The sequence below is a fragment of the Jaculus jaculus genome, chromosome 23 (assembly GCF_020740685.1).
Source record: "Jaculus jaculus isolate mJacJac1 chromosome 23, mJacJac1.mat.Y.cur, whole genome shotgun sequence".
Classification (NCBI taxonomy): Eukaryota; Metazoa; Chordata; class Mammalia; order Rodentia; family Dipodidae; genus Jaculus; species Jaculus jaculus.
This window is the reverse complement of record NC_059124.1, coordinates 3,480,158-3,507,733: the sequence shown is the minus strand read 5'-3', so window position 1 is coordinate 3,507,733 and position 27,576 is coordinate 3,480,158. Positions and strand designations below refer to the sequence as shown.

The window sequence follows — 27,576 nt, the reverse complement described above, 5'->3', positions numbered from 1 at the left end:
GGGTTCTGGAGACAGTTAAATTATCTGAAGGAGAGTAAAAAAATGGTCCTCAATAACCAGCTGGCTAAAGTCGATGAAGACATAAAAAAAAATACAAGGATGAACTCCAAGGAGCATTAAGAAAATCAAAAAATGATGTGAAAAGGGAAAGCTTGACAGAGGGTTGGAAACTATACATAAAAAAGCAGTAGAAACCATGAACAAATTGAACAAGCCCAAAACTCTATAGAAGCTTCTAAGAATAGCCATGTGGAGGATAGAAACTCAGAATTGGGAGACGAAACAGAAGAAACAGATTGTGAGTTCAAATTTTTTCACAAGTTCGAAATTTTCTGTGACCATAATATGAGGGAACTGTGGAATACCCTGAAACATCCCAACATTCAAATCAAAGGAAAACAGAAGGGGAAGAAAATCAGACCAAAGGCATGGAAAACTTATTCAACAAAATTATAGAAGAAAATTTTCCCACTCTCTCAAAAGAAAGTCCCATCAAGTTACAAGAAGTTAGCAGAACTCCCAACAGATTGGACCAAAGCAGAAATTCTCAAAGATATATTATCATAAACATCAATCACAAAGAGAAAGTCCTAAAGGCAGCTAGGGAGTGACAACATGCTACATATAAAGAAAAACCCGTAAGAATTATTTAAGACTTCTCAATGGAAACCTTAAAAGTCAGAATGGCCTGGAATGGTACACTGCAAAGTCTAAGAACTTACAGCTTTCAACCCAAACTACTCTACCCAGCAAAATTATCCCTCATAAGAGATGGTGAAAGAAAAACTTTCCATGATAAAACTCAGCTATACAACTATATTAACACGAAGCCAAACATGCAGAGAGTATTTCAGGGAATGCTCCGCATAGAAGATCCAAATAACTAACCTCAAGTGCCTATAAGAAGCAGACCACAATAACCAAACTTCAAGAAGGTACAAAAACTACAAAGGCCAAGAAAACACCAAACCACATAAACCACCACAATATGGCAGGTATTAAACCTCAGTTATTACCCTAAATATTAATGGCCTTAACTCACTCATCAAGAGACACAAGCTAACAGGGTGGATCAGACAATTAGACCCTCAATCTGCTGTCTTCAAGAAATCCACATCACCACTAAAGACAGACACCTCCTCTGGGTGAAAGGATGGAAAATAATATTCCAAGCAAACAGAAATAAGAAGCAAGCAGTTATAGCTACACTTATACTGGATAAAATATACTTCAAACCAAAAGTAATCAAAAAAGACAAAGAAGGCCACTTCTTATCAAGGGAATGATCCAAAACAAGAGGATATTAGAATCACTAGTCTTTATGCACCAAATACAGGTGCACCACAATTTGTAAAACAAAACCTACTTGACAATAAAACAGAAATAAACACCAACACCATCATAGTTGGGGATTGCAATACTACACAATTAGCAATAAATAAATATACAAACAGAAAATTAAAAGGGAAATAAAAGAGCTCAACAACAGCATAGATCAATTATACCTAACAGACATCTACAGAATATTCTACCCAAATCCACAGATTACACATTGTCAGCAGCCCATGGAATCTTCTCTAAAATAGATCATATACTAGGTCATGAAGCCTACCTCCTATATGTAGGAGGATCGACATACCTTTCCTGCTTAATATCAGGTCACAATGCTGTGATCAACAACAAAAGATGTGCCAGTAACCCAACCAACACCTGAAAACTGAGCAACACTCTCTTAAACAATAAGTGGCCACAAAAGGGCCTACACCTATTAAATTCTCTCTAAGATAATAATGGGTATCCATGTATCTTGCACTGACCTCACTCTCTGTTGGAGAATTTGCTTATCTTTTGCAGACAGACACAGTACCTGAGGAGAGAATCAGCCCATCGTGCTCCACCTGGGCACCAGCTGAAGCCACAGAGTTAGTGGGGTAATGAGCAAAAGACACTTTCTTGGTGAACATGGTACCAGCACAAGGGTGAAGGAGACAGACACAGAGAACACTCAACTCCTACCAAATGTGATATCCAGAGACACAGAGACTCCCAAGACCTCCTGTCACTGAAATAGAACTAAAATGAACCCAACATGGCTCAGGAAAATTCACGGAAGAGAGGATGGAAAGATTGTTAGAGCCCTAAGTTGGGTCAATATGCACAGAGCCATTGCCTCTACCCCATAACTAAAGGCCACCCCCACAATGCAGCATCCACAATCCCTGGTGGTGGTGGTGGGCAGAAGGAAGAAGGCTAATAATAGTACCATCATGGGACCAGCACAAGGGTGAAGGAGATCATCACAGAGAAAAATCAACTCCTACCAAATCAGATATTATGAGACCCAGACATCCCCAACACCTCATCACTGAAGCAGAGCAAAGATGAACCCAACATGGCTCAGGGAAATTTTGTGGGAGAAGGGGTGGAAAGACTGTCAGAGACACATGTTGGGTAATGATATGCAGAGCCATTTATCCTACCCATAACTGTGGGCTAACTCCAGAATCCATGTCCCATATACCTCCACAAGAAGGGGAGGGGAGCAGGGGTGCGGGTAGGACATGGATGAGCCTAACAATGGCACCAAATTGACTGTATTTGCTGAGTACAAAACTAATTAATAATAATAAAAAAAGAAACACACAAAACAATTTAATAGCAATAAAATGTTTGAGGACTCATGGTCACATTTAACAAATGAAGTTGGGGTTCCTCACTTTGTTGAACTAAGCATTAATTCCAAGTAAGGTTTCTCTTTATGTGAGCTTTGCTTCTTTGGAGCAGTTATATTTAATACTTTTTTTTGACATCAAAACAATTTTAAGGGCCGGGTGTGGTGGTGCATGCCTTTAATCCCAGTACTCGGGAGGCAGAGGTAGGAGGATTGCCATGAGTTCTAGGCCACCCTGAGACTCCATAGTGAATTCCAGGTCAGCCTGGATTAATGCCTTTGCCTGCAAAGCCAAAGAATCCTTCTTTGACTCTCCAGGACCCACATAAGTGAAATGCACAAGGAGGTGCATGCATCTGGAGTTCGTTTACAGTGGCTGGAGGCTCTGGTGCACCCATGCTCTCTTTCTCTCTCTCAAATAAGTAAATAAATAAATATATTTTAAAAAGAAAAAAAGTTTTGAAACAATTATATGTATGTGCTGCCTTCTAGGGACAAAGCCAAGGGGCATCACCTTGATACAGACAGATTTCATATGATATAGAACTCCATGGTGAGGGAACAATCATATTTTATTGTCTAAATTTATGAACTTTGTCATAAAAAGTTTATGAAAGATATCAAGAGGGCTTCTGGTCAAGATAGTGTCCACCTAGCCACGCTTCAGCTCCCAGGGTAATATCAGGCAAATTCTGTGGTGCTCCAGTGTGAGTCGGTCTTAGCTGACCTCAAGTGAGAGGGCAGGGAGGGGCACTGAAGAGAATCCACTGATTCCCACAGTCTGGCGTAGCCCACCACACCCACCGTCCGCCGCACCACTAGTCCAGCCACCGAGCCCCTGAGCAGGTTCTCTGCTGTGCTGCCCGCAGCTCTGCCCGCAGCTGGGCCCCTCCCAGTGCACGAGTGCCCTAACTCCCTCCCTGTACGGATGTTGTAAAATAAAAGAGGGTCTTAAAAGAGACATAGAGTCATGTACCTCTCTGATCTTGGACTGTACTTTGTACAGAACCTTGAACTAGAATTTTTTTTTCTGAGGTAAGCCTAGTAGACTGGCGTTGTTTTTTAAATGAAAGAGACCAAGGGTGAGAAACACACACACACACACACACACACACAAACACACACACACACGGAGAGAGAGAGAGAGAGTGAGAGAATTATGCCAGGATCTCCAGCCAGTGCAGTGGAATTCCAGAGACATTTGTCACCTTGCGCATATGTGGGACTTGCTCATGTGTCACCTTGTGTCTCTGACTTATGAGGGATCATTGATGAGCCAATGGTCCCTTAATCACTAACCCACCTCTCCAGCAGTAGAAATCGTAAGAAATACCTCATTTAAGCTATGGTATTATATAACTCTTATATACTAGAACAACATTGTTTTATTCTTTTAAGATAAATAAAGGATCAGGAGAATGTATAAGGTCAATTAAATGGATAAAATACAGCTTTGTTAGTCTAAGTTGATGGATCAGCAGTTAATATGCACATACACAATACCTAACCACCCCATTCACTTTTCCAGTACTTTCCTAAAGCAAGAAGCACAAAGTGGCACATGTATCCAGTGATTGTTTGAAGTGGCTACAGGTTCAGGTGAACCCATTCTGTCATAGTCTCCCTCACTTTGCTTGCCAAAAAACAAATAAAAATATCTCTAAAAACTCTGTATTTACCTTACCATAAGATGATGGTCTTTATTAATTGGGAGTCATGGCTATTGAACAATCTAATTTAATTGCTCTCAGTAGGAACAAGGAATACAAGATGCTTCACCTCTGAAACACTTGTTTGCAGTGTGCTGTGACTAAGGAGGAAATACTGCCATTATCCTGATGATACTTTTCTTTGTCTGCCAGATGTGGATCAATGTGTGAAGTGCCCAATTGATCAATATGCCAATATAGTGCAAACTTACTGTCTCCAAAAAACTGTGACATTTCTGTCTTATGAAGACCCCTTTGGCATGGCTCTGGCTTTCTTGGCCCTGTGCTTCTCTGCACTCACTGCTCTTGTTCTTGGGGTTTTTGTGAAGCACCAAGACACACCGATTGTGAAGGCCAATAATCGAACAAACAGCTACATCCTGCTCATCTCCCTCGAGTTTTGTTTCCTCTGTTCATTACTCTTCATTGGACATCCCAACACAGCCAAGTGCATCCTGCAGCAGATCACCTTTGCAGTGCTGTTCACTGTGGCTGTGTCCACCATCTTGGCCAAAACAATTACTGTGGTTCTGGCCTTCAAGGTCACTGCTCCAGGAAGAAAGATGAGGGGGCTGCTGGTATCAGGAGCACCTAACTTCATCATTCCCATCTGTACCTTGATCCAACTTGTTCTCTGTGGAATCTGGCTGGGAACATCCCCTCCCTTTGTTGACACTGATGCCCACTCAGAACATGGCCACATCATCATTGTGTGCAACAAAGGTTCAGTCACTGCCTTCTACTGTGTCCTGGGATACCTGGGATCTCTGGCTCTAGGGAGCTTCACTGTGGCTTTCCTGGCCAGAAACCTGCCTGACACATTCAATGAAGCCAAGTTCCTGACCTTCAGCATGCTGGTGTTCTGCAGTGTGTGGGTCACCTTCCTTCCTGTCTACCACAGCACCAAGGGGAAGGCCATGGTGATGTTGGAGGTCTTCTCTATCTTGGCCTCCAGTGCAGGGTTGCTAGGTTGCATCTTTTTCCCCAAGTGCTACATCATTTTACTAAGACCAAGTAGAAATTCACTTCAGAGCATCAACAAAAAACATACAGTCCAACCATCTGATTTTTAAAGTTAAGTCATATGTATTAATGTAGTGTATGTCCTGTAAAAAACCTTTGTACTACTATAGCCACTAAACATTAGAAAATGATAAAATACTTGCTCATGTGTAAAAGTCTTATTTGTTCTCTAATGATATTTATCAGCTTCCTTGCACAGGTTCCATTCACTGCACGCACTGAAATCCAGTTTCCCAAAGTGGCATATGCCTCTGGAGTTCATTTGCAGTAGTAAGAGTAATCATTTTCTCACATCTCTCTCAAATTAGTAAATGAAATCGTTTAGTAAAAGACACTGACAATGTACTGGGTATTTTGCTCCTATCAGTCTTGATAATAGGAAATGTATCTGAGCCATTCTTCAGATTTTTATTTGAAACTTGCTGTTGGTGGATTCCTAGAGCAAATGTCTTTGAGCCTGACTGAAAGTTCGCAGGTGAGTGCTCAAAGACTGTCCAGAGACACAGTGAGAGTATGTTTAAAAGATGAAAGAATATTACTCTCTGGAAGAAACGCAGGCCTTACAGTAACCATTTTCCATATGCACTATGGTTATCACAGTGTCTGGAATCCTCTGGACAACTTGAGGAATGATCAGATTGTGCAGACCATGGAAGGTCCTTGTCCAGAATGTAAAATGAAATGGCTGACACTGAGAAAGTGACACAGTTGAAAATCTATTTCTTGTTACTTAACACATTTGTAGTTTACTGGATTGCAGATCACAAATCTTGGGCATTTATAAAACCTCAAATGAAATAAACATAGAAATCAATAAAATTATTTTTACATAATTTAAATTAGTATAACTTCTGCTTAGAATCAGTTACTATACAGATGTCATTTGTCTCCCAAGGATTCAACTATTGGGGACTGGCTTCTCAATATTGTAGTGCTGAAGAAGTGTGAATAAGAATTGGTCTCTGGTAGATCTTCATTGCTTGTACTTTTCTTGATGCTAAATTACTGTCATCCCTTCTTTTCTGTTCTTATACATGCTATTAATCATTGTGATGGCATTCATTGTGAGACATCAGATCCAAAATATCAGGTCAAAATCGCTGAAATTCCATTTGGATATTTTAATCTACAATTCCTAACTTACTACCCAAAGTAACACAAAATTGAGCTCATATTTGAACTAAGAGTGTCCCATGCACAGGAACAGAGAGCTCAACATCTGGAAACTTGAAACAGAATGTGAATTGCTCAACTCACCAGTCGTTTCAGATGCTGATGAAGGGGAAATACATAGAGTGGCTGCAGAATGTCTGTGACAGTGAAGTGTTGTTCATAGTCCATATGAAAGACAACCAGGCATGAGGAATAATCCCAGAGGAAGATGTAAGTCTTGGCATTAATGTCAGCTTCCTGGTAAAACTAAGATGTGATGATTTACCATATCATCATATTTTTTCCTGAATGTTCTTTTTTTGTCCTTCCTGAAGGAATATATCAGCATCTTGTTCCCATGAAACATGAATCGATACCAAGTCTGAATGTCTTTCTGGATAGTACAATATTATATGTAATATTTACAAATGGTTAAATAATTGTGGCCAAATGAATTGATCATCAACAATTTTGTTTTTAATTTTTTTTAGCTTGTGTGACACCCAGACATCTACCCCACTCTTGCAAAAGTATAAGAAAAAGTTTCAAAAATTTATCCTTTGATTGTAAGAGAGATGGCTTAGCGGTTAAGCGCTTGCCTGTGAAGCCTAAGGACCCTGGTTCGAGGCTCGGTTCCCCAGGTCCCACGTTAGCCAGATGCACAAGGGGGCGCACGTGTCTGGAGTTCGTTTGCAGAGGCTGGAAGCCCTGGCACACCCATTCTCTCTCTCCCTCTATCTGTCTTTCTCTCTGTGTCTGTCGCTCTCAAATAAATAAAAATAAAAAAATTTAAATAAAAAAAAACTGTATATACTTGTGTTCAGCTGCTTCTCTCTTATTAGTAGGATTACGGCCTACATTTTCCAAACTATGACAAAATACTAAAAAGAAGACATTAATGGATAATATGTAAAACTAAATAATGTACCACATGCTTCTGAACACTTGTTATGTAATATTGTATTTATTCTTTCAAAATTACTAAACCACACACAACATGATTCTCCTCAGGTGGTCAGTGTCTGACAGCACATTTAAGAGGCCTTAACTGCATTTATCCCTGTCCAGATATGTATCATCTTCCCCAACTGATTTTCTGCTCACTCAAAGAATTTGCCTGATACTTTCTCCAAAAGCATGGATGGGATTATTTTAGTCCAAGAAATCAAACCATAATATAATAGCATCAATATTCATTTTCTAAAATTGGAATTTATTGCACTGTGGGTTTTGTGTGATAAGGTAACTGAAAATGGCCATTATCTTATTGCAGGCGGTGTAAATTAAATATAGTATATTTATATATAGTGGCCAGATAGTAGATCATTTCAGTTTTATGACCACATGGTCTCTGAGGATGCTGTGACCCTCCAGTGCTATAGTGGGAAAATAACCGTAGCCGATGCATAATGGATGGATGTAACACTTTTTGAACAAATCTCTAGTGTAAACAGTATCATTAGGATTTAAATAGCATTAACATGTTTTGAGTTATTTGAATTTCAGAATTTTTTTCACATATGAGTATTTATAATTCTACAATAGTGATTGATGCTACATCTCAACAACCTGTTATTTACTGTATGGGTAACTAAAATAAGAACACATGCCCTTCAAAAATACCACAAAATATGAAAGTACTGACTAATATGGTTCACACAATATTTATACACATATTGAAATATCATCTGCAAAATATTAATATTTAACTTATCTTCTAAACATTTCAAATATGTGTTTTTTACATAGACATGCATAACCTAATCACACTGTTTTGAATAAATGTATAAAATAAAATAAAATGAAACTAGACCCACTCATATCTCCATACACAAAAATCATGTCCAAATAGATTAGAGAAGCCAGACATGGTGGCACACGCCTTTAATCCCAGCACTCGGGAGGCAGAGGTAGGAGGATCGCAGTGAGTTCGAGGCCACCCTGAGACTGCATAGTGAATTCCAGGTCAGCCTGGGCTAGAGTGAGACCCTACCTTGAAAAACAAAACAAAACCAATAGATTAAAGATCTAGATATAAGACTTAAAACACTTCTACTACTCCCATCCTACTAGAAGAAAAAATAGGAGGCATGCTCCATGATATAGAAGTGGGGAAAGACTTCTGAACAAAACCCCAGTAGCCCTGGAAATTAAACAATCACTCAACTAATGGGATCTCATGAAGATAAAAAGCCTGTTCACAAAGAAACACACCATATGCATAGGCAGAGCAAATATATTACCACTGAATGAAGAAAATCTTCTCCAGCTATACCACTGAAAGAAACCTAATATCTAGCATCTACAAGATACAAAAAAGAAAACTAAACAATAAAAAATCATACAAGCTACTCTAAATGTGGGGCAGAGAACTGAATAGGGAGTTTTCAGAAGAAGAATTAAAAATGGCTAACACACAATGTTCAACATCCCTAACCATTAGGGAAATGCATATTTAAAACAACTGTGAGATCTCACCTTAGTCCAGTAAGGATGGCAATGGTTTAAAAACTGAACAATCAGGAAGGGATGTTGTATTTTGTCAAAGGCCTTTTCTATCTCTCTTGAAATGATCATGTGGTTTTTGTGTTTAAGCTTATTTATGTGGTGTATTACATTGACATATTTCCATATGTTAAACCACCCTGCATTCATGGGATGGAGCCTACTTGATCAAGGTGGATAATGCTTTTGATATGTTGTTGAATTCGGTTTGGGAGGATTTTGTTCAGGATCTTTGCATCTAAGTTCATCAGGGAAATAGGCCAGTAGTTTTCTTTTCTTGTGGCATCTCTGCCTGTTTTTGGTATTAGGGTGATATCAGCTTCATGAAAGGAGTTGGGGAGCTTTCCTTGTTCTCCAATTGTGTGGCACAGTTTGAGAAAAGTTGGTTTCAATTCTACCATGAAGGTTTGATAGAACTCAGCTTAGAAGCCATCTGGTCCTGAACTCTTCTTTTGGAGGTGGTTTTTGATTACCTTTTCAATCTCAATGGGTTGTTTATGAGGTTAATCTGCTCTGAGTTTAGCTTTTTTAGTTGTATGTGTCCATGAATTCATCCATTTCCTCCATATTATCCAGTTTTGAGGAGTAGAGGTTTTTGAAATAAGTCATGATGATCCTCCAAATTTCATTTATGTCTATTGTGAGCTCTCCTTTTTCATTTCTAATTTTGTTAATTTGAAGTGTCACTTTTTTCACTTGATCAAATTGGCCACGACTTTATCAATCTTGTTTATTTTTTTCAAGATCCAACTATTTGCTTCATAATTTTTCTTAATTCTTTTCTTAGTTTCCAATTCATTAATTTATGCTCTGATCTTAATTATTTCTTTCTATCTGGAGCTTTTTGGATTGGATTCTTCTTGCTTTTCCAGTGTCTTTAGGTACATGATTAGGTTATTGATCTGGGATTTCTCTGTCTTTGTTAGGAAGGCATTTAGTATGATGAATTTCCCTTGAGGACCACTTTCACTGTGTGCCATAAATTTTGGTATGATGTGATCTTATCATTCATTTCTAGAAATTTTGCAATTTCATGTGTTTATTTTGTCCACTATTTATTGTTTAAAAGTGTGTTGTTCAGTTTCCTGGAGCTGATGGGATTCCTGACACATGTTTTGTTGTTAATTTCAAGCAACAGAGCATTGTGATCTTATATCATGTAGGAGAATATGTTGATCTTCCTAAACATATGGAGGCAGGCTTTATGACCCAGTATATGATCTGTTTTAGAGAAGGTTTTGTAGGCTGCTGAAAAGACTGTGTAGTCTGCATATTTTGGGTAGCATGTATTGTAGATGCCCATTAGGTGTAATTGGTCTATGGTTTTCTTGAGCTCTCTCACTTCCCTGTTAATTTTCTGTTTGGAGGATATTGATGATAGTGGAGTATTGAAGTCCCCAACTATGATGATGTTGGTAGTTATTTCTGATTTTTTTTGTCAAGTAGGTATTGTTTTATGAATTGTGGTGCACCTGTGTTTGGTGAATAAAGATTGATTATTGTGATATCCTCTTGTTGTAGCATTCCCTTGATAATAAGAAAAGAAAACTATAAGCCTATATCCCTGATTAACTTGGATGCAACAATCCTGATCTTGCAAAAAAAACTCAACAACATATTAAAAGCATTACCCACCTTGGTCACATAGGCTTCATTCCAGGGATGCAGGGATTGTTCAACATACAGGAGTCAGTAAACATAATACATTATATAAACTTAATCACAAGAATGACATGATGCAACATAAATAAGCTTAAGCACAGAAACCACATGATCATTTAAATAGATGTAGAAAAGGCCCTTGACAAAATACAACATCACTTCATGATAAAAAACATTGGAGAGAATAGGCATGGATGGTTTATATTTCAATGTAATAAAGGTATATATAAAGCTCTTAAAGCCCAAATACTTAAAGGGGAGAGACTTAAGGAATTCCTATGGAAATCAGGAACATGACAGGGGTGTCCACTCTCACCTCTGCTGTTCAACAAAGTACTGGAAGTCCTCGCTCAAACAATAAGACAGGTGAAAGAAATAAAAGGGATACAAATTGGAAAGGAAGAAGTTAAGTTATCCCTATTAACAGATGACATGACTCTATGTATGAGAGACCCAAGAATTTCCATCTCAAAACTCTTAAAGGGGATTAATTTGTTCAGCAAAGTAGGAGGAAACCAAATCATTGCACAAAAATAAGTAGCCTTTCTATATGCAAAAGACAAAGATACAGAGAAAGAAATAAGCAACATTGTTCCATTTTCAATATCAACAACAACAAAATAACTTGGAATAATATTAACCAGGGATGTGAAAGATCCATTCAATGAAAACATAAAATCACTCCAAAAAATTTGGGAGGACTTGAGAAAATGAACAGGCAGGAGATTGTAAAAATGGCAATCTTACCAAAGACAATATGCATATTTAATACAATACCAATAAAAGTCCCAATATTATTCCTTACAGAGATAGAAAAAATGATCTCAAAATTCATATGGAATGACAGAAGTCCTTGGATATCTAAGTATGTCCTCAGCAAAAGAAACACCTCTGGAGGCATCACCATACCTGATCTAAAGCTATATTGAAAGCCATAGTAATAAAAACAGCATGATACTGGCATAAAACAGGATTGTAGACCAATGGAACAGAATCAAGGACCTGGACTTTGGGCCAAGTAACTACAGGTACTTGATATTTGACAAATGTCCTAACAATGTAGGCTGGCAAAAACATATCATCTTCAACCAATGGTGCTGGGCAAACTGGATAACCATATGCAGGAAAGTGCACAAAAATCAAGTCCAAATGGATCAAATATCTCAATATAAGTCCAGAAACTCAGCTACTACTGGAAGAAAAAAATAGGAGGAACTTTCCATGATATAGGAATGGGAAAATACTTCCTGAATAAAACCCCAGTAACTCAGGAACTTAAACAATCACTCAACAATTAGAGTCTCATGAAGCTGAAAAAAATTTTTTTGTTGTTATTTTTTATTTTTGCACAGACAAACATATAATAAGCAGTGCCAATACATTATCCACAGAATGTGAGGAAATTTTTGCTGGCTATACAACTGACAGAGGCCTAATTTCTAGAATCTACAAAGAACTCAAAAGCTAAACAATAAAAAGGCAAACAACCCACTCACAAAATGGGGCAAACAACTGGTCAGACAGTTCTCAGAGGAAGAAATACAAATGGCAAACACACACTTATGAAAATGTTCATCATCCCTAATTCTCAGGGAAATGCAAATTAAAACAACTATGAGATTCCACCTTATCCCAGTAAGGATAGAAAACATTTTTAAAAAATGTTGGCAAGGGTAAGGAGAAATAGCAACCCTCAGACACTATTGGTAGGAATGTAAGATGCTACACCAAAGCAACATGGACATTGAGTACAGAGTTATCAACACACCCAGTTATTCCCTTACTGGGCATCTATCCTGCCAGGTCCATGCCTCCATTCAGGGCGATTTGCTCAACCATGTTTATAGCTGCTCAATTCATAATAGCTAAGAGCTGGAATCAACCCAGATACTCAACATTAGACGAATGGATATCCAAGATGTGGTATATCTAGAGGATGGAATTCTACACAGCAGGAAGAAAAAAAAATGACACAATGAAATTTCAAGAAAAATGGTTGAACCTGAAACAGATCATTCTCAGTGAACTCACCCAATAACAGAAAGATAATCATCAAATGGTCTCACTCATCTGTGGTTCCTAACCTGAATCTGCCCGAGATGCTGGCATACCTAATATACATCTCAAGGACTGGGCAATAGGGAGGGTGTGGTAGGAGGGAAGGGTAATGGTGTGATTGGAGGACACAAAACTGGACCCAAATGGTAATGGTACCATAAAATTCTACATCCTAAGAGACAGACTAAATGGTTAACCTTCATCAGGACCAGGGGGAACACCTGAATCACAACATATGCTTCTGGTATGGAACATGGACTGACCTTGCTGGAATCTGGAAGACAGTCAGTCCCCAGACAGTTGTCTAGTGCCAGAAGGTACTGCATGAGCAAATGGGAGAAAATGACCAACATCTGTCAAAGCAACCCATGGTCTATGCTATTCAGCAACAAATAACCTGACATGATGCTCACATAAGTGCAATAGTGTCACACAGTCATGGTGGGTAACAAACTCCTCTTGATTTGGCTAAACTGATCTGTTCAGTGGAACATAACACATAGCTGGAACTGGGAAACAAGTCAGAACCATATCCAAAAACCAATCCCACTCTCCACTATCACGTTCCCACCAATTCTTGTGCTACAAGATGGCCTACACTCATTAATTTCTCTCTAATATAATAATGGTTATCCCATTCATCTGGTGCTTACTTCACTCTCCATTGGAGAATTTGCTTCTCTTTTTTAGATGGATGCAGATCCTGGCAAAAGAATCAGCCCATTGCACCTCAACAGGGCCCCAGCTGAAACCAAGAGTTATTGGGGAAGTGAGCAAGAGTGCTGCATTCCTGGTGAAGCTGGCACCAGCATGAGGGTGAAGGAGATAGACACAGAGAACACACAACTCCTACCAAACCAGATATCAGAGACACAGAGGTTCTCAAGACCTCATCACTGAAGTAGACCTAATAGGAATCTAACAGGGCCCAGGGAAATTCATGGAAGAGGGGGTGGAAAGCTTGTTAGAGCCACAAGTGGGGTCATTATGCACAGAGACATTGCCTCTCACCCATAAATGATGGCTAAGCCCACAATTCAGGACCCATATTCCCCAATGCGGAGGGTCCCTGTGGAGGGGATAGGGCAGGGAGAAGGCTAACTATGGTACCAACATGACTGTATACACACTATGTACATAACTAAAATAAAGTTAAAAGCACGTAAGTGGTAAGTGATTTAAAGTGCCATCATCATAGAATACTTTATGACTTTGGAACAACTTAAAATCCATAATAGGAAGACCAGTTAAAGCTGAAGGCCTCTTATCAACTACATGGGAGTAGATTTGCAGATGTGGCCAGGAAAAATTATTATGCTTGATAATGGACACAGTGCCCATGTGACAGTTATGTGCAGGTACAGTGATGCTCTCTTGATAATGGACACAGTGTCCGTGTGACAGTTATGTGCAGGTACAGTGATGCTCTCTTGATAATGGACACAGTGTCCGTGTGACAGTTATGTGCAGGTACAGTGATGCTCTCTTGATAATGGACACAGTGTCCGTGTGACAGTTATGTGCAGGTACAGTGATGCTCTCTTTTTTTTTTTTTTTTTTTTTTTTTTTGGTTTTTCGAGGTAGGGTCTCACTCTGGCTCAGGCTGACCTGGAATTCACTATGTAGTCTCAGGGTGGCCTCGAACTCACGGCGATCCTCCTACCTCTGCCTCCCAAGTGCTGGGATTAAAGGCGTGCGCCACCACGCCCGGCAATGCTCTCTTGATAATGGACACAGTGCCCGTGTGACAGTTATGTGCAGGTACAGTGATGCTCTCTTGATAATGGACACAGTGTCCGTGTGACAGTTATGTGCAGGTACAGTGATGCTCTCTTGATGCAGGGACACAGCATAGACAGGGTGGTGCTTGGCAAGACATAGGTCAAATGCTGTGTTCAAGGCACAAGATAAACATACTTCCTGGCATGATGGAAAAGAAAGTACCAACACATGATTCATCCACATGAAACATCCTGTTGATAATAAATAATAATAATAATAATAATAAACATTTAAAAAATCAAACAAGCCAATTAAAAAAAAATGGACTATGGGCCTAGAGAGGCGGCTTAGTGGTTAAGCACTTGCCTGTAAAGCCTAATTGAGGCTCAATTCCCCAGGACCAATGCAAGCCAGATGCACAAGGGGGCACTTGCATCTGGAGTTTGTCTGCAGTGGTTGGAGGCCCTGGCACACCCATTCTCTCTACATATATTTGCCTCTTTCTCTCTCTGTCTGTCTATCACTGTCAGACATGTAAATAAAAATAAACAATTTTTAAATGGATTATGGAACTAAATAAAGTGTTCTCTATGGAAGAAATACAGATGGCCTGTAAACATCTAAAACATGCTATCCAAGAAAATGCTAAAAATTAACACTTATGACAATATGGTACATTTATACACTGCAGTTCTACTCAGTGATGAAGAAGAATAAAATTATGAAATTCGCAGAGAATTGGGTGGATCTGGAAAGGATTATACTATGGGAGGTAATCCAAGCCCAGAAAGCCAAATGCCACATATTTTCTCTCCTATGGAGATCCTAGCTGAAAATGTTTAGTCTTTTATGTGCATTGGGTTAAAAAAAAAAACAAACTGGTAGCAGGGACCAGTAAGCTAGAAAGGGACTATAAAGGAGGGAGGAGAGGACAGGACTTAAGGGGATGGAATTGTATATCTGCAAATAAATGAACAGATTACTGGGGGTAGAATGGCTTACATGAGGTCAGGGGAAGAGATTAAGTAAAAGAAGGGTGGGGGAGGGTTCATCAAAATTTAAGAGAATATGAATAAGCCATATGGAAATCTACTCTTTTGGACAATAGCACACCTGGAAGCCATAGATATTTACTAGAAAAATTTCGGTGCCAAGGATGGGACACCTTTCATTATTTGTTGGCCAGGGAGGTCTCTGATTCCCTAAAACATTGCCAGTTATTGCCAAGGCTCTTGGTTTCCCACCAGGAAAAGGTGTTAGTCCCTATTGCTGAAAACTCCACATGCTTGGGCTGCAAGGTCATTGAGAAGTCAGTCTAGATCTGAGCTGAAAACCTCCTCGTCTTACACTAGCTGACAGAAAGCTGGGAAAAGCTACACTGCATTCAGTCCAATGGGAGAGAGAAGTCATTAGTGGACATGACAGCAGTGGATACTACAAGCCTTAAATTTGCCAAGCCAGGCCAAATGAGTTAACAGGTGCAAGAGTGGCATGTTTGTTATGGAGGAAGCCAACTATACACTAATTGGACTGGAGGCCCACTCCATGTAAAGAAATGCGTGCCTGGTATTGAAAACCTATGACAGGGGAGGTCATGTGCCCTAGGGTTGTAATACCTGCTGGTGACTGGCTAAATGTGTACATTATATTCACAATACTACCTAGAAATGCTATTCTCACTTCTGGGTTAGAGAAGCTTCTCTTTTCAGATTGCTGTGACCTCTGGGATGATTTAAAAGGCACCATAGTGCTGAGAAGTGACAGAGGAGTGGTCAGCACTGAAAGACTTCTAAAAACACCCTACAAGGCTCATGGTCCATTGTGGAAGGAGGACTGGAAAGAATGTAAGAGCCAAAGGAAACATAGAACTGCTTACAATGCAGTCTTCCAGATGCTAAATGTCCTGGATATCCATGACTTAGCAATGCCTGTTACTACCAACCCAGGACCCTCACAATAGGAGGAAAAGATGATGACATCAAAATAAAAGAGAATAATTGAGAGGGGGGGCATAGGAATTTTGAAGGGGCAAGTGGAGGAGGGTAGGAATTATCATGGCTTATTTTCCATAATTATGGACGCTGCCAATAAATATTTTTTTAAAAAAATCTTGAAAAAATGGGGCTCTGAGCTCCCTGTCCACTTGGTTGGTGAAAGCCCACTAGCCCCTAGCCTCTCCATGGGGTCTTTATCCCCTCCAGCTCCACACAGGGAAGGAGCTCTTTAAACTTTCTTTTCTTTTCATGGTTTTTCCAGACACTCCATGTGGGATCTCTAGCACGTGGGTGCTTTTCCTTGGCTTGTAATTCCCTGGACAAATATGCTAATTAAATAATTTAAAAAGGGAATTGGTATGTATATGACATTAAATGAGTGTAACAAGAGAGAAAATGATTTAGAAGTACTAGAAATAAGTTGAACCAATACATTTTTAAATTGTTTCTGATTGCATATAAATTTGTTATTCTAAGCTACAGATAAGTTTTAACACATATGTTACAGGAAGATTGTGTAAAAGTAAATCAAAATTGTGATAATTATCTGTTCTTAATTGAATTAAGTATACTGTCTCTACTATAGCAGAAATTATGTATTGAAAGTGGACTTTGGCCTATGTTGCCAGATCAAGAAAGTTGCCTTGTGAATATACAAGGCAAATTAAAGGATATACACATACATTTGTTTACTTGGTCTAAAACAGGATATGTAATAGTAACTGAAATTATAATAGTAATTGAAAAATATGGTCAACGTTATAATACATTGTCAACAAAATCAAATGGAACAAATTAGCTTAGGCTGCTCATTTAACTACTTTTTGTAGACAGGCAAATAAGAGAAAATAATGGCAGTGGGACTGATGCAATACTGAATTTTTCACCACATTTGTATCAGCGTGTGAAGGGTCCACATGATCAATGTGCCAAAGCAGAGCTAGTCCACTGCCTACATAAACCTTCCTGGCTCAGAAGGATTTGAGGGGGCTGGTTCTTGCCTGCATAGCCCTGTGCTTCTCTGAATAGACATTTATTCTGAGGGTCTGTCTTAAGCACCAAGAAACTCCCCTTATTGAGGCCAATAGCAAGGATGTCAGCTATATTTTGCTCTTGCTCCTCACTTTCTGTTTATCTGCTTCTTGTTCTTTATCCATTATCCCAATACAGGCAGCTACATCGTGCCACAGATCACATTTGGGTTAGGATCACTTGGCTATTTCCACTGTCTTGGTCAAAAGAATTACTATGTTAGAATACAGGATGCACATATTTGTGCATGTAACTTTAACCACCTGATTTTTCACAAAGATGACAAAAATACTGGAGGAAAGATAGCATCTTCAACAAATAGTGGTGGGAAGACCAGGTATCTATATTTAGAGGAATGAAGACAGAACTACCATATCTCTCACCCAGCACAAAAAAACATTAACTAATGGATCACAGACTTTAATGGAAGACTCCAAACTCTGAAACTACTAAAGAAAAAGGTAGGGAGTATACTAAAAGGTACATACATAGGCAAAGATTTTCTAATTAGGACTTCAATCACTCAGGAAGTAAGATAACTAATTTACAAATGATCACATAAAATTATAAAGCTTTTTGTAAGGCATAAGAAATAGTCAAGTATAAATTCAGCCTACAGAATGGGAGAAAACTGTTCCCAGCTGACAAAGAATTGTTATCTAGAATATACTAAGAACTCAAGAAATTAAACATCAGGAAAACAATCCAATAAAAATGGGCGAAGGAACTAAAATGAGACTTCTCAGAAAAACGAAATACAAATGGGTAATAAATATTTTTTAAAATATTCAATACCTTTAACCATCAGGAAAATACAAATTAAAATGTACTCTAAGATTCCATCTCATTACAATCACAAGGGATGGAATCAAAATCAAATCACACACACACACAAATGACAAGAAATGCTGGCACAGGTATGAGGGCCAAGATAGCCTTATTCACTGTTGATGGGAATTTAAGCTGATTCAGCCACTATGGACGGCAGGGTGGACGTTTCTCAAAATGCCAAAGAATAGAGACACCTTCTGGCACAGCTCTCCAGCTCCTGGTGTATAAGCTGAATGCTCTGCACTCCACCTGCAAGATAGTTGCTCATCCACGATTACTGCTGTTCTAGTCATAATAATTAGGAAATGAATCCAGCCTAGATGCCCATGAACTGATGAACAGATTTTTAAAAAGGGATGTGTATATACACAGTGAAGTGTCATTCAATTTCAAAGAAACATGAAAATTTCTGGAAATGGATAGAACTGGAAAATTATGTATGAAGTGAAGTGACACAGTCTCAGAAACAAACTCTGCATGTTCCTTCTCATGTGGATCATTTTGATTTCCAGGTTAGTGGATCTTAGTCATTGTCTCTACAGGTGAAAAATCTAGAAAGGAGTCATGGAGGATGATTTTTTGGGGGGGAGTAATAGTAGAATGCATGAGACATGAAAATGGAGGGGACAAGTGAAAATTTTAAGCAGGGATAAGGTAAGGAGATGAGGGAGGGAAGGAGGTGATAGGAAGAGGAATAAAATTCAAGATATGTTAATAAAGCATATGTCTCAAGATATGTTAATAAAGCATATGGAAATCTACTACTTGGTAGGCCAATTAAAAGCATTTGAAAGCCAGGCATGGTGGTGCATGCCTTTAATCCCAGCACTTGGGAGGCAGAAGTAGGAGGATCGCTGTGAGTTCAAGGCCACCCTGAGGCTACCTAGTGAATTCCAGGTCAGCCTGGGCTATAGTGAGACCCTACCTCAAAATAAATAAATAAATAAATAAATAAATAAATAAATAAATAAAAGTGCTTGAGAGAAGGTCTCCTATGTGAGTGGTTAAAGCTACTCTCAGAACCATAGGCTCCAGTGCTAAGGATGAGAGACTTCCTAATGAGTTTTTGGTCAAGAAGGCCACAGAGCCCATAAAACAATACAGGCTCTTGCCACTGCTCTTGGTTTGCCACCAAAACTAGATGATAAGTCCGTCCTGCTGAAGACCCCCAAGTTTCAGTTGTGGGACATAGAGAAACTGAGCTGCAACTGAGTTAGAAGTGTCCTCCCTTCTTTATACCACAAGATGCCTATTTAACTTTGGGAGACAAGCCATCAACAGTCCTACCCGGGGAAGGATCCCATGTATTTCACATCCAAGCTGCCAGGCAAGATAGGCACACTTTTGCAATCGTGGCATGAATGTGAACTGCTTTCTGATTGGATTTGAGGCCCACTCCACAGATGGGTTTTGATGCCTGCTAGTATATATCAAAGCAAAAGCCTATGGCTAGAGACATATGCCCAAGAAGGAAAACCTACTAATCTCAGTGATATTGAAACCTGACATCTTCTTTGTTGGGAAAATTCTTTCAGTACTATTTCAGTCTTGTTCCTTATTACTGCTCTATTTATGATTTATATGCTCTTGGTTCAATTTTCATAGGATTTATTTGTTGAAAAATTTTTTCATTTCATACAGATGTTTCAATTCATTGTAACATAAATTATTAATGTATTCCCTAATGATTCTCCTGGATTTTATGGGCACCTGTGATAATATTACCTTCTTTGTCTCTAATTTTGTTAAGTTGCTTCTTTTCTCTTAGTTTGGTAAAGGTTCATCAGTTTTGTTGGTTCTTTCAAATAACCAAACCTTATTTCTTGTAACCTCTTTATTTTTAGCTTCTATTTTATTTATTTCAGCTCTGATTATTTTACTTTTGGAGTTTGGTTTGTTACAGTTTTTTGCAACCTTGAAGTGCATCCTTAGGATGTTGGACAGATCTCTGAATTTTGTTTGTTTTTGATGTTAGGGATTGAACCCAGAGTCACACACTTTCTAGGCAAATATTCTACAACTGACCTACAACTTTAGTTCTCTTTTAACTTTTTAGGAATTATTATTATTATTTTAATTATTGATTAGAAAGAGAGAGAAAATGGAAATGCCAGGACTTCTAACCACTGTAAATGAACTCCAGATGCTGGTCCCACTGTGTGCATCTAATCATGGGTACTGGGGAATAGAATCTGGGTCCTTTGGCTTTTCAGACAAGCACCTCATCTGCTAAGCCATCTCTCCAGACATCAGGAGTTTGTTTTAATTTGGTGTGTGCATGCATGTTTGTGTGTGTGTGTGTGTGTGTGTGTATGTGTCATACATGCTCATGGCACATGGTTTGTGTGAAGTTCAGAAGACAAATTTTGGTTGGTCTTACCATTCAACCTTGTTTTGAGGCACAGTTTCTGGATCATCATTCCATTCACAAGCTTCTGAGAGTCTCCTGTCTCTGATTCCCTTCTTACCATAAGCACACTGGGGTTACAAGAACTGTGACAGCTTCCAGTTACATGGGAATCTAAACCTAGGTATTCAGAGTTGTATAGAAAGTTCTTTAACCACTGAGCCATCTCCCAAGTCCCAAGATCTGTTATTTTTTGATGTAGGAACTTGTAGCTGTTCACTTACCCCCTATATGTGCTGTGAATTTCTTTTTATCTAGCAGTGTCAGGTGGTATGCTGGAAACACCAGGCCTGAAAATTCAGAGGTGAATATGGAGGAAGACCCGAAAGCTAGCTGTGCTAATGAAGAGAACATTACCAATGATTACCAAATTCTGAATACCCTTTGCCCAGACACTTGTGCCTATGGAAAGCTTGTTTATCACCTCTGCATGAACATTTGTGTTGCCATTAAGGTGGGGGAGCAAGCATGGTTTCTCATTGAGAGTGAAGGACAAATTATGAAAAGTTGATCATCCTAGTATAGTAAGACTCCACAGCGTTGTTGAAATGAGGGAAGTTATCTAGACGGTGATGGAGAACATGACAGGAGAAGAGCTATAGACCCACGTAGTAGAGACAGGCAGGCTGAAGGAGGAGGAGGCCCATAGATTATATTGGCAGCACTGGAATACTGCCATTCTGAGGGCTTTGCCCATGTGAATCAAAGCCTTCAATAGAATGTTAGGGAAGAAAGGCAAAGTAAAATTATGTGACCACCGAAGCCACCCTTGCCCCCCCCCCCGCCAAAAGAGCTGAATCAATTCTGTGTCACACAACCCTTCTGTATGCCAGACATATTGGTGAAGAGTGTTTTGATTCTCAGACAGTGGACATAAGGAGCCTGGGCTTTGTCCTATACTTCCTCATAGCAGAATATCTCCTATTACAAGAAGTGTTCCTCTCTGGAATATAAACACAGACCTTGGTCTCAAGCCATAAACTGCCTTCAGGCTGTCAAGTGCTTTGATACGTATAATCATCTCTTGACCATTGTCACTACACAGAGGCCTACAGTTAGAAAATCAGGAATCATGTCTAGCTGAAACTCAGTAATGATTCTGCCCAGTCTTCTCCATCAGACACACTACAAACAATGTTCAAAGCAGGATTTCTGTGGGGACAGGTGCCATGCAGTTTATTGCCCAAGTCAACAGGGAGGATTTAATTTTTTTTAATGTTTGGAGAATTTTATTTCATCGTTATCAGTGACCACTTCTTGACACACGGACTAGTTCATTTCTTTGCCTCTGCAGCAAGCATACCTTGTACACAATGTCCAAAAACAACCTTTCCTCTGAAATCTCCTTTCTGTCATACAGTTAATAATACAACTATTCATACATCTCAAAGCAGATCTGTCTAGCTTTCACTTGTTTCATAAGCCTGTCTCTTTCAGTGTCAAGGCTGCCTCTCTTAAATCCATATTATGCCTTCCTGGCAAAGTCCCATGTCTGGAAGCATGAAGCCTCCTGCAGGTGGCTTTTGGATGACATGCTGACTGTACCCTGTCAGGCACCCTTGCCTTCTCTACCCTTCTCCCATTCAGAAAGGTTAAAACCCTTGATTGTAAACTCTGTGCTCCTCTACACCGCCTAAAAATAGAACATGCCTTTTGCTTTCAGTCTTCCCAAAAAGAAGCAAGGAACTTCACTCAGAAACTCCATGAAGGTGTGCCGGTTTAATCTGAGTGCACAACAGGGACAAGTGTCCTCCAGGTCCCATCCCAGCTCTACCGTCTTGGTGACAGACTGAGCAGCCTTGAGCACAGCTGGCTCTCTGGGTCTCCTTTCCTTGCATCAGTAATATTTTACTGACCCCCTTGATCAGTCATTGTGAGAACTGGGAGTCGTGAGAAGAATATGAGCACGCAGGTAATAAGACCTAATGCTTCCATTGCCTTGAGTGGATTTAATTTTAAATCATGGAACTTCCTGGAGGGACAGCTCTGACCATTAAGTTGAACCCAGCTCCCTAGTTGTATTGCCAGGACTCCAGTGGGCTCCCAGCCTACCCCTTGACCCCTGAGAAGACAGAAAAGTGAGCCCAGTCTTCCAACCTTGCCATGTGTTAGAGACAAGCCCTGAGCAACTTCTGCCCTGAGCAACTTCTGACCTTTCCTCATCCCCCCACCCTGCCACACCTAACTGATTCCATCCCCCCACCCCACCACACCTAAATAATTAACACCCTGCCTGGCAACTGCAGAGACGTGAGAACTGTACCGTGAATTCTCGGAATAACCACAAACTGTCCTAGGCCAAAGGCCAAGAAGATTCTGTAACTTTCCACCACCTGCCTCCTCCAGCCCCCCCTCACCCAAAACCCTAACCCTAACCCTAACCCTTTAAAAGACCACTCTGGCTCAATAAAATTGGACTCTTGACAAGTGTACATTTGCTTGAGTCTCTTCCTCTCTCTCGCCCATCTTATTTCAGGTTAGGGTCCTCCTCACCCCCATGAATAACTAGGTCCCGTGGGACAGGACACGTGGTGCCCACCATGGGGCTCGAGGCACGGACCCCTGCTGGATGGAGACCCCCGGCACATGATCTCCTGAGTGTTCCTGAATGGTCACCGCTTCTCCGCCCAAGAAGACGGCAAGACCTGGTAAGTTTTCCCTCTTCATTCCGTCCCATCGAGATGGGCCATTCATTGTCTAAAGAGGCTTCTTTCATAAAGGACTTAAAAGCCTCTCTCAGAGAGCGAGGAATACGGGTAAAGAAAAAGGATCTTATACAGTTTTTTATTTTTGTTGATAAGACATGTCCATGGTTTGTTATTGATGGACCTAATATTCATCCCAAAAAGTGGCAAAGAGTAGGTAGAGAATTAAATGAGAAACTCACTGAGGAAGGCAATGACGCACTATCCCCAACTCTTTTCTCTTTCTGGGGCTTAATTCGAGACATTGTCGAGGAAGCGAATAATGACTCTGGTAAACGCCACCTTCTCTCTGTGGCTGAACATTGTCTCTCGTCTTCACAGCCTGGCTCCCGCTGCCCTTCACGTCCCCCCTCTCGAGCTTCAGACTCCTTTTCTCTCGTTGATGTTTCTGACTCTCATACTTCTGATCCTTCGAATCTTCCCCAACTTTACCCTCCACTACCCCCAATTGACATTTCTAACCCCCCCCCCAACCAATCACCTCACCTAATCAATCCTGTTCTAAAGAAGCAGCCTACCACTAAGCCTCAGCCTCCTCCTGCTGGTCCCTCATCCTCTTCCTCCCCTCCAGATGACCCTCTCGATCCTGGCGATGCAACCACCTTAGAATGTGAGGCCGCCCGTTGTCACAATCCTGATTGGCCACCCCTCGCCCCCGCTGCCCCAACTGTTTCCCCCCAAACTCTCCCCTCTGCTCCTCTTTTGACCTTGCCCTCTTTTCCGATTGTTCCGCCTAATTCCCTTTCTGAGACCAAGCTTCGCCTCTCCTCGCAAGTTCGAGATCTCACTGAAATTCTCCAACTTCAACAACAACTTTCTCGTCTCTCTGCTCGCTGTTCTGTCGAACTCCCCCCTCCCCTACCCCAGCCCCTTCACCCCTCGTCTTCTCCTTGTTTGGCTTTTCCTGTTCTCAGCTCACAAACTAGACATGCTCCCGATCGGAGTTCTGGGTCTGACGCCCCTCGGGCCTTCCTCCTCTGTCCTTAATCGCGATGCCCCATCCTCTTCATGCCATCTCCTCGCAGTCTCTGTTCCCCTGCCTTCCTCTGATGAGGATGATTCTCAAAGTGAAAATGAAAATGAGGAGGAAGAAAGTCAGAGTATACCACACCACAATATGCCCACCACAGGCCAAGATAGTCAAGGTGAGGAGACTGTTCATCGCCGACTCCGCTTTAAAAACCTATAAAAACTTAACTCAGCAGTCAAGGACTATGGACCTAATGCCCCTTTTACCCTTTCCTTATTGGAAAGCCTTGGCAGGGGAGGTTATCTGACTCCTAATGAGTGGCTCACCGTTGTACAGTTGGTCTTAACTAGAGGACAATTCCTTTCATGGCAGGCTGATTGGGTTGACCGCTGTAGAACTCTAGCTAATCATAATGCTAAAAAAACCTAAGGCTCCCTCTGCTGGCTGGACTCTTAAAAAGCTTATGGGTCAAGGAAAATACTCCTCTGATCATCGACAACAAAATTTTCCCCTAGGCTTGCTGGCACAAACTGCTAATGCCGCTATGGCAGCTTGGTGTGCAATGCCCTCTAAGGGATCTGTTCTCTCGCCCTTGGCAAAAATCATCCAGGGCAATCATGAAGAATATAGTGACTTTGTCAGTTGTCTCTTAGAGGCTGCCGAAAGGTCTCTGGGACCTGGTCAAAACGAAAATAAATTTCTTAAACAACTTGCCTATGAAAACGCCAATTCAGCCTGCAGAGCCCCCCTACGCGGTAAATATAAAGACAAGGATCTTCATGACATGATCCGCATATGCCAAGATGTAGATCTATTTACCCATAAGGTTTCTCAGGCAATCAATCTGGCCGTTGGAGCGGTTGTTCAACCCAACGGTTCTAAACATGCTTGCTTCAAATGCGGACAAACAGACCATTTTGCACAACAATGCCCCCAAGGAACCGTGGGACAGTCCATTGGTCAGCCACAGCTTCCTGATCAATTTGGAGGGGCCCGCCCCCCACCTACCACAGTCTGCCCTCGCTGCCATCGTGGTAAACATTGGGCTAATACTTGCTGGTCTAAAACAGACATCTCTGGCAATCCTCTCCCTCCCCTACTGGGAAACGGAATGAGGGGCCAGCCCCGGGCCCCTCAACTGATAGCCTTCCTGCTGGCCTCGGGGAACAGCCAGACAGACAACAGCCAGACCCCCAATCAACTGCCTGCCTCCACAGGACCACTCCCGGAAGTGCAGGGATGGACCTGTGTGCCTCCACCAACTCAATACTAAAACCTGAAGAGGGAGTCCAAATAATTCCTACAGGAGTTTTTGGCCCACCCCCACCACAAACCTATTATCTAATTCTGGGAAGGGCATCTAGTACTTTAAAGGGCATCACCATTTTTCCATCAATAGTTGATAATGACTATACAGGAGAAATAAAAATTTTGGCCACCAGTACACGAGGGCCTCTTCCTATCATACAAGGACAACGTTTAGCACAGGCCCTCCCCCTGCCCTTGGATTCAACGGCTCCTTCGATAGGTCCCCATAGAGGAGCCTCCAGGCCTGGGTCTTCAGACATTTATTGGATTCAAAAAATCACCCAAGAACGTCCTAGCCTAAAACTTAAAATCAATGGTAAATTTTTTTTTAATTTTTTTTATATTCTTTTATTTATTTATTTATTTATTTGAGAGCGACAGACACAGAGAGAAAGGCAGATAGAGGGAGAGAGAGAGAATGGGCGCGCCAGGGCTTCCAGCCTCTGCAAACGAACTCCAGACATGTGCGCCCCCTTGTGCATCTGGCTAACGTGGGACCTGGAGAACCGAGCCTTGAACCGGGGTCCTTAGGCTTCACAGGCAAGCGCTTAACCACTAAGCCATCTCTCCAGCCCAATGGTAAAATTTTTGAGGGCATCTTAGACTCAGGGGCGGATTCCACCGTAATTTCACAAAATGCTTGGCCTTCTTCCTGGGCCCTCCAGCCCTCATTGACTCATCTTCAAGGTATTGGCCAATCTACTAACACCCTTCAGAGCTCCCAGCTCCTGACTTGGGAGGACCTTGAGGGAAATACTGGACATGTTCGGCCATTCGTAGTCCCTGGCTGTTGCAGTCCAGTTCGCATTGCTGGTAGAAATCACCCAACCAAGAGTAGCTTCTGGGAAAAAGAGGTTTATTTTGGCTTACAGGCTCAAGGGGAAGCTCCACGATGGCAGGGGAAACGATGGCATGAGCAGAGGGTGGACATCACCCTCTGGCCAACATAAGATGGACCACAGCAACAGGAGGGTGTGCCAAACACTGGCGTGGGGAAACTGGCTATAAAGCCCATAAGCCCGCCCCCAACAATACACTCCCTCCAGGAGGTGTTAATTCCCAAATATCCATCAGCTGGGAACCTAGTATTCAGAACACCTAAGTTTATGGGGGATACCTGAATCAAACCACCACACTGGCCTTCCGGTCAACCTCTGGGGAAGAGACATCTTATCCCAGATGGGAGTCCTCATGTTCAGCCCTTCTGAGGCAGTTACTCAACAAATGCTTAACCAGGGTTTTATTCCAGGCAGAGGCCTTGAAAAAAACAACCAAGGAATACCAGACCCTGTCTCAGTTACTCCAAAAACAACACGGACAGGTCTTGGCTATGACTCACATTTTTCCTAAGGGCCATTGCTCCTCCTTCACACCAGGCAGATAAAATAACCTGGAAAAATAATTCCCCTGTCTGGGTAGATCAATGGCCCCTTCCTCAACATAAGTTAACAGCAGCCATACAGTTGGTGCAGGAACAATTAGTGGCTGGTCATATTGAACCCTCCACCTTCCCCTGGAATCCACCCATCTTTGTTATACAAAAAAAGGGGGGAAATGGAGATTACTCCAAGATCTAAGAGAAATTAACAAGACCATGGTTCTTGATGGGGGCCCTTCAGCCTGGTCTCCCCTCACCAGTAGCCATTCCTAAGGGCTATACTAAATTGGTCTTAGATCTTAAAGATTGCTTCTTTTGCATTCCCCTCCACCCAGAGGACTGCAAACGTTTTGCCTTCAGCCTCCCTATTGTTAATTGTATCAGTCCATCGCCCCGCTTCCAATGGAAAGTTTTGCCGCAGGGGATGGCCAATAGCCCTACCCTCTGTC

General features: G+C 41.1%; 1 protein-coding gene across 1 annotated transcript in view; it reads left to right on the top strand.

The window, feature by feature from the left end:
• LOC101601711 (vomeronasal type-2 receptor 116-like) overlaps positions 1-5,696 on the top strand; it is a 91,653-nt gene extending 85,957 nt beyond the window's left edge. The window contains exon 16 of the mRNA XM_045139640.1: positions 4,534-5,696. Coding sequence (XP_044995575.1) covers positions 4,534-5,453 — 920 coding nt within the window. The 3' untranslated portion in view covers positions 5,454-5,696. The remainder of the gene's footprint in view (positions 1-4,533) is intronic.
• The last annotated feature ends 21,880 nt before the right edge of the window (positions 5,697-27,576 follow it).